Below are 7,935 nucleotides of genomic sequence, written 5' to 3'. Positions count from 1 at the left end.
GCAGCCGCGGCCGCTGCCTCTTCCCACACCCACATGCCGCCCGGGAGGCTCCTCTGCCTTCCACAGACAATGCATCGCTATCGTGCAAGGCCACTCTGGATATCCGGAAGGCACCACCTGAATGAAAAATACTTCTAGTTCTGCAGCGCAGGATGTATTATGTTACTCAGCAGCAATTTTATAACAGGGAAGTTTTGTAGTCAAGACAATGGGGATAATCCAAACCCGAAGTACTGCAAGTGCAGCACGATGGATTGTCCCTTTTTCCCTCTCTTCCGTGTGGAAAAAGAAAATCATATCAGGATGCCCGATAGCAGACACTTTCCATCTTCTTTCTCGAGATCATTTGTGTAATTAGGAGAAGGATCCTGTGCAGGTCACTTTGACTCCTCCCCGCGGTAAAAGAACAGTTCTCATGTGCAGATTAACAAGTGCCAGGTTGGAGTGACAGAGCAACAGCTCAGCCAAGATACTGAAATATTTTTCCTGCCACTCCTTCAGGGTTTTTTTTTCAGCTGAATCAAGGTCCTTTTAAGTTATAAATGGGGCTGAAGATGCAGAGGTATTTGTGGGCTGTCTGAACTTCAAGACCAACTTCAAACTCTTCAGACTAAGAGACCAAAATATAAGAAAGGTAGACATGGCTTGGTAATGGGATAACTTCCCACAGTGACCAGATGCTTCAGGGAAGAAATGTAGTATATTCCACCACAATTTCATATCCAGAGATTATATTTTTTTTCCCTATGTTATAGAAAAATTGAGAGGTGTCCCAAAATCCTGGAGGATGGAGTATTCCTTCTGAAGAGCCAGGAGTGAGGGAGGGATGATACATGTAGTCAGTCCTCCACCAGGTATTTTGCAGACATTTTCAAAGCTCACATTACATGTTTTTGCCTTTCCCCCACCCCACCCCCCCACTCCATCTCAGTTCTTTAGAACCAAAACATACTAAAAGGTTGGAAAGGGAGATTCATTCAGAAGTTGTGTTTTGGAGTCTGGGGTTCCTTTTGTATTACATTTGGAAAACAAAGCAAAACAAAAAAACCCACAGCTGAACCTTTAAGATAAAGGACAAGTATCATTTTTTGGGATAGTAAGTACAGAAGTTTACATCATTTCATGGAAAACAAACAAACAAAAAGGATATGATATGAAGGATAAAAACAATAAATTATCACACAAGTAATTGGTTTATGTGGCAGGTGGAATTCTAGAATAAACAGCTGAAAAGGGGATAAGAGAAATGTTTTTTTAACTCGGTGTTTCAGCCTTTGAAAGCATGGCAAGATAGTTGCCAGAACATAAGACTAGTTAAAGGTGAGACATGAAACAGGATGAGGAAACTTGGTCTTCACTCTTGACTGTGCTACAATCATGGACACAAGCCCAGCAAAAAGAGGACTAAGGACAGACAAGGGGAAAAAAAGGACAGACACTGGGATTGCACAGAAAGTAGAGATGCAAACGGAGAATGTCTCTTAGTTGCACATCCCTCCGGGGGAGTCAGATGAAAAGGGGAGTGGAAAAGCAAATCACAAGACAATGATGCATTGAAAACTAGTGAACGATCAGAAGATACATTAAAAAGTAGCGCTAAGGAGCATTCAAAGCAACACAGAGATGATGAAAGAAGTGCAAGGACAATGTAATTTTTTAATAAAAAATGAAACTGTTTGAGGGGAATCACAGAACTGTTGGTCACAGGGGAGCTGTGAATGTCTCTAGTCCCACCTCCCACAGGAAAAAGGCCAGCAGCAAGACCAGATGAGCCATGGCTTTGTCTAGCCAAGCTTCTGCTTTCCTCCCTGTGAAAAGAACCAAAATGTCCTGCGAATGAGTGGGATGTGATCCAAACAGGAGATTGAAGAAGACAGTCATCAGATGCAATGCAAGGGGGTGGAAAGAAAACAAACAGGATTGCTTGCATTTCGAGAAAACCAAGCAAAATATAGATGACTGGCTATGTGAAATGAAGGACGTAGAAAATATAAGGCACTTAACATTTATCTTGTCTTGCAATACAAAAATAAGGGAACAACAACTGAAATTAAGGCAACACATGTAAAAATGATAAGATTTTAAAAATACAAAACGTAACTGACCTGTGGGAATTGAAGCCTTGAGCTACAATTCCAAGCTTAACAAGATACTTTAAAAATGGCTACAGATATCTAGTTATGCTACTGAGAATAACAATAATATATAAAAAGAGTAAAACCCCTTGTTTACCAGGCAAATCAACAGTTCATCTGCCTATATTTTTTAATATATGTCTAAATGGACAGATTGTTCTATTTGTCCATTATAGTCACATCTTTTTCTGAAGCATCTGGTCATCAGTATGCCTAGATTTACAGTACCTAATTAGAGCATTGATCCAAAAATCCCTTTGCTCCTCAAAACACCCCCAGGGATACAGACACACTTAAAAGTCTCACCTTTACAGTTAGCACTTAAGATTTCAGGCCTGGAGTGACACTTGTTTTCCCTTCCCCTCAATCCACCCCAAAACACACACACAGACTAATGCCAGCCTTTGTATTCCAGGACAGCAGGCACCAAGATCTAGAATTTATTGTGCATTCTGTTTAATGTAAAGGGAAATGGAAAAATCTCTTCAAATTTGATTTCAGCAAGCATTTTCCCTTGAAATTTGATCACAGTCATTCCATTTTCTTTCATGTATTTCTTTGTTCTACATTTGATTTAGTTAAGGTTGCTCAGAAATATTTCTTAGCCATTTAATAATACGCATTCTAGAAGTAATAAGCTCCAAGAAATTAACCAGCTGTTTGCACCTCAAGTCCATTTTGTGAACTGCTGACCAAAGTGTAACATAAAATCGAGGCAAGTCTTTCTTGGAAAAATATGTTTTCATATGGGTCATGAGGAAGTTTTCTAAGTTCCCCCCTTTCCAACCCCTCTCCCCTCAAGCCATTTTGTGAACTGCTGACCAAAGTGTAACAAAATCGAGGCAAGTCTTTCTTGGAAAAAGATGTTTTCATATGGGTCATCAGGAAGTTTTCTAAGTTCCCCCCTTTCCAGCCCCCCTCTAAGCCAATGGACAATAATTTTGGTAAAGTACCACTTCTCATCTCCTGAGAAGTTGCAAGCTGCTTCCTGACAGCCCAGCAAGTTTGAGGGGAAGGATGTTTTGATACCTACACTGTTAAATTAGGAAGAACTGGAGCTGTCACTGGAGAGACCTGCAGGCTGGTCATCTGGAGGGAAAATGCTGCACCCTCTGGTAATGACACTAAGGCTATACAGTTTTTACACAAATAAAAATAGTGACTTCTTAGCTATCCCTGGGAAAGAGATTATATATTCTATAGATATATGGGATTGCTCTGTAATTAAGCCCAGGTTTCAGCCAAACATGCTACAAAGTTGTAAAAAAGAAAAAAAACAAGGTTTTCTAAAGCCTGTACCCATGGAGTTCAATGATCACAGGATGCTGTATTAATACTCAGGTCTGTCCAAAAGATGCAGAGTACAAGCATCCCTCTGCTCCTCTCCTCTTTGCTGAGCTGGTTAAGATAAACTCATTCAGTAACAAAACCAAGTGGCTTATTTTGTTATGGAAGTAAAGTTTCTTTACCCTTAGTCAGCTCATCTCTTGTAGTCTAATTGTTGGTAAAATCACACAAAGATGATGTCTAGAACTTCCAGTACATCTTGTTCTCTCTGGCATATAGTACAGACTGAAATAGGTGCAAGTATGTTCTCTTGGTGACCAAATGAATTGGGAAATATCTAAATTGAGAATTACTCCATCTTAAAACTCATCAGTTTCCACTCAGTACAGGTCAATACAAACAAGACTAGTCAATAGTTCCAGATGGAAAATCTCATCAGTTCCATTTCTAATGATATAATATATATACTGTACAAATTGTTCTGCTATTGGCAAATCAAACAGGGGACAAAAAGAGAAAACAACAGCTACAGTAACCTTGGAAGGACTGGTTGCTTCACCCTGGCCTGGAGAAGCTGCCACTGCCAATGCTGTGGATGAAGGGCTACCAGGCATCTCAGTCCGACACAAAGATGATGTCTAGAACTTCCAGTACATCTTGTTCTCTCTGGCATATAGTACAGACTGAAATAGGTGCAAGTATGTTCTCTTGGTGACCAAATGAATTGGGAAATATCTAAATTGAGAATTACTCCATCTTAAAACTCATCAGTTTCCACTCAGTACAGGTCAATACAAACAAGACTAGTCAATAGTTCCAGATGGAAAATCTCATCAGTTCCATTTCTAATGATATAATATATATACTGTACAAATTGTTCTGCTATTGGCAAATCAAACAGGGGACAAAAAGAGAAAACAACAGCTACAGTAACCTTGGAAGGACTGGTTGCTTCACCCTGGCCTGGAGAAGCTGCCACTGCCAATGCTGTGGATGAAGGGCTACCAGGCATCTCAGTCCGGCACTTTTGAGAGGTTTTTTTATAAAAAAAAAAAATATTGTATTTTACCAGTGCTTATTAAAACACAGCCCAGTCTGAGTTCCCAGTTTTCAGAATGAATACAACATCTACTAGCATCAATTAATTCTGTGACCATTTCACCTCAGATGTGTTGACTAGGACTACCACCCATGTGTTTATTTTCTTGTAAAGAAATAGGTCTTGAATGAATGAGCTGCTAAAGATTCTCCTTATTCTAATACATTCTACAAGAAAGTGCTTTTCCAGCCAAACATTTTCATATGCTTTTTTTCTTAATTAGCTGCCTTTTTTTCCTTATAATATGAAGGCTTCATGACATTTCATGGAAGATTTTCTTCATTTCTGAATACTGAAGAGAGGTTTCCTTTATATTCTGGTGTGTTGGGGTGTTTATACTTTATCATCAGACACTATTACATATAATCCCCACATCTCTACAAGTTTAAAAAGTGGGCAATTTATGTAGCTTAAAAAAAAAAGTCCTTAGGCCTTGCTCCCTTGAAAGGGGTTTTGAGAAGTGACCCATTGTCTGCTATAAAAAGGGATCCCATGTAGTATTGGAGTTTCCTTCTTCATCCATTATCTTCTTCAAGGATGGATTATTTCCAGTGAAGCAAATACGGGTATTCTGGGAACAGAACTCAGAAAGGACTCCATGGCATGTCCATCACTATGTGCAAGTCTGGACCTGTTCAAGAGAAACCAGATTGTCCCTGTAGGCTGGCAACAGGCTGGTGGAGGGCTCATGGCCAGGCAGTACCTTCTCCTCTTACACAGAATTCCCAATCCCTGTCTTGCAACTACCTAATATTTGGTTTTACTTCCTTCTCATCTGCTTCATCCTCACTGTCATCCACTTGCTGGATGACCAAGTCGGTTGACCCATCCTCCACAATCTCCACATCTGATCTGTTGTCTTCCCCATAGTGCCACCTGGAATCCTTATCCCCATCCTGTGGGAACTCGAGGGGTGCTTCAGCCTCCAAGTCAATGCGAATACTGTCTATGCCAGCCTCAGCCAAGCACTCGTTACAGAGTCTGTAACGCCTTGTCCCCTCCTGGACCACTTGTCCCGTCAGCTCCGTCACATGGCGTTTACACTTCCTGCAGATAGGCTTGCAAGCCTGGTGAATCTGGGAAAATCAGAAGGAATACCTTTGATAATGTATGCACAAAGAAGGGGGTTTTAAGATGACAAAATCAGGGCTGGAGTAGAGTCAAATGGCAGCGTTAAACTCATTCCAAGGGGCAGTCATCAAGTGTTACAAATGAAACAGGCACAGGCACTGCCACTTCAGCTCTGCCACAGGCCTTGCATGGAGCAGCACCTTTGCAAGCCACCAATTAACACAGAAATTCATCCCCTTTCATACAAGTTACACTTCAAATTAACTTAAACAAAAAAACAGATTCATTTTCCATGACCTCTTGGGTTTTTTTTACCGGACTCAAGCACAGATACACCTGTGCTGTGTTTCATTCTGGCTGAGACAGATTGAACCATTAAAAAAATAATATTGTGCAGTTACTAAAAATACCTACTGTTCGAAAATGGCTACTGAGGTGATCTAGCCTGCCGAATCTTTTCCCACAAGCCTCACAAGGGTAAGGGCGCTCTCCTGTGTGACAGCGAAGGTGTCGCTTCAGGTCTGCTTTCCTTTTCACCACGTGAGTGCAGAAGGGGCACTTGAACCTCATCCTGGGCAGCTCATCTGTTAGAAAACAGTGTGATTGAAAACATTGAAGTTGTAACATTGCTGGTCATGTAATGCTCTAGGAAAAGGCACTCTGAGAGCAGAACAGCAAATCACTTTTATCTAAAAAAAAAAAAAATAAAGAAAAAAGATCACGGGTCTTTTCAAGCACAAAGGTTTGTGTTTTCCTGCAAACTACACAGGAGTGCAGCAAAGGAGAAGGAGTTGACTGTAAGCTGTATGAAAATGAGCTTATAAATATCCCAAAAGATCACACCTTAAATTTGCAAGATGAAGCTGGAGAGACACTAAAGGTTATGTATTTTGACAGGCTAGTTTTAATAAACCAGGTACTTCAATCATTCACAATTATTAAAAAAATAACAGCTAAAACTTTCCAAACTCACATTTCTGGACAATACAGAAGTCTTTTGGGCAATTGTACACCCCTTCAGTAAAGGACATTTTCTCCTGGACAAATGATTAACAAATCACTGCACCTCTTACCTTCAGCCCAGCTTCCCATGACACCCAGGATGGAGGGCATGCTGGTGTACTGCTCCTCTGCTTTTGAAGACTTGGATTTACTAGAAGATCGGGGCGATTCATGCTCCTGCTGTGACACAGCCAAGCTCCTCGGGATCACCTCAGCCCCTTGGCTGTACTGGTACCCCACGTGAGGAGATCCCACCTCTGTGTCAATCTGAACCTGCTCCTCAGCTGGAGCAATGTGGCCAGCAGGCTCAGCAGCCCTCTCCTCTAGTTTGCTTGATTTATAGTGAGGAATGTCAGAAGGCTGTTGCAGTCCCAGGTGCCTGGATTTCTTCATGGAATCCTGCCGTTGCTCGTGTTTGGGCAGCTGCTGCTGGGCATTTCTTTGAGAGCTCGGATAGTAGCTGAAATTGCTCCAAGCATTTCCACCCATCATACATGTCCCTTGGTCTGGACTTAGGTGTGAATGGGGGGGGCTGGTCTCTGCCCTCCAGCCAGCTCCGTACAGGCAGGATCGCTCCACGCCGTTGGAATTCACATCCTTGTCTGACAGGCTGAAGTACCGATCCTTCTCCTTCTCACTGATGTCCAGAGATGACTTGATGAAGGTTTTACACACGCTGATCACATCGGTCATCTGCAGGTAGCTGGCAGCTGACATCACCTCGATCACATTCTGACCAGTGAGGGACAGTTTGCCTGAATACACAAAATCTAGAATAACTGTAAAGGTGTCAGGAGAAAATGCCTGGAAAGTAGCTGTTGTTGGCTGAGTGGTCTCCTTCGAGCTCTGTGAGAGGAGCATTTTGAAGTACCCGCTGCTGGCAAACAGCACATTGCGATGGGCCTTGAAGACCTTGCCCTCCACCAGGATATTGCAGTCACAGAACAAGTCCTGCCTGCGCTGCTCATTCAGTTGCTCCAGGAGGTGAAACTGGTGAGAAGAAATCTCCATTCCAGAAAGGATGGAATGAAGAGTCGCTCTAAAACAGAAAGAAAATAAGGAGACTCTGGACTTCGGTGCACTTCAGCGTCTGACACCTTTACCAATAATCTCATTTATTCGAATCTATAAATATATTTAAATTACAATGTACAGAACAAGACGAAAAGACTGATGAAACGCCAAACAAACCAGTGCACGTTACTTGGCAGGGATGTGCGGCTCCAGGCGGGAGCACCCCCTTCCCGAGGCGCGGGACAGGCTGCCCGCAGCGCGCTGCCAGCCCGCAGCCCTCACGCATCCTCGGCCGAGGCGAGGAGCCCTCCAGCAGCTGCGGACCGA

General features: G+C 42.4%; 1 protein-coding gene across 2 annotated transcripts; it reads right to left on the bottom strand.

Moving 5' to 3' along the window:
* Window positions 1–5,255: 5,255 nt before the first annotated feature.
* LOC104391304 (zinc finger and BTB domain-containing protein 8A-like) lies at window positions 5,256–7,605 on the bottom strand. Of its 2 annotated transcripts, none has more exons than XM_010000563.1 (3): window positions 6,666–7,605; window positions 6,007–6,176; window positions 5,256–5,597 (listed from the first exon to the last, which is right to left on the bottom strand). In XM_010000563.1, exons 1-3 carry the CDS (start codon window positions 7,603–7,605, stop codon window positions 5,265–5,267), a joined length of 1,443 nt encoding a protein of 480 aa, XP_009998865.1. In that variant the 3' UTR covers window positions 5,256–5,264. The 2 variants fall into 2 exon arrangements, with proteins under 2 accessions (XP_009998865.1, XP_009998866.1); XM_010000564.1 differs by having other exon boundaries at window positions 6,007–6,184; window positions 6,791–7,605.
* Window positions 7,606–7,935: the final 330 nt, after the last annotated feature.

This window comes from Chaetura pelagica, unplaced genomic scaffold, assembly GCF_000747805.2.
Source record: "Chaetura pelagica isolate M959 unplaced genomic scaffold, ChaPel_1.0 scaffold676, whole genome shotgun sequence".
In the NCBI taxonomy this organism is placed as follows: Eukaryota; Metazoa; Chordata; class Aves; order Apodiformes; family Apodidae; genus Chaetura; species Chaetura pelagica.
Note: the sequence above shows the minus strand (reverse complement) of the source record. Positions and strands in the feature narration are given on the sequence as shown.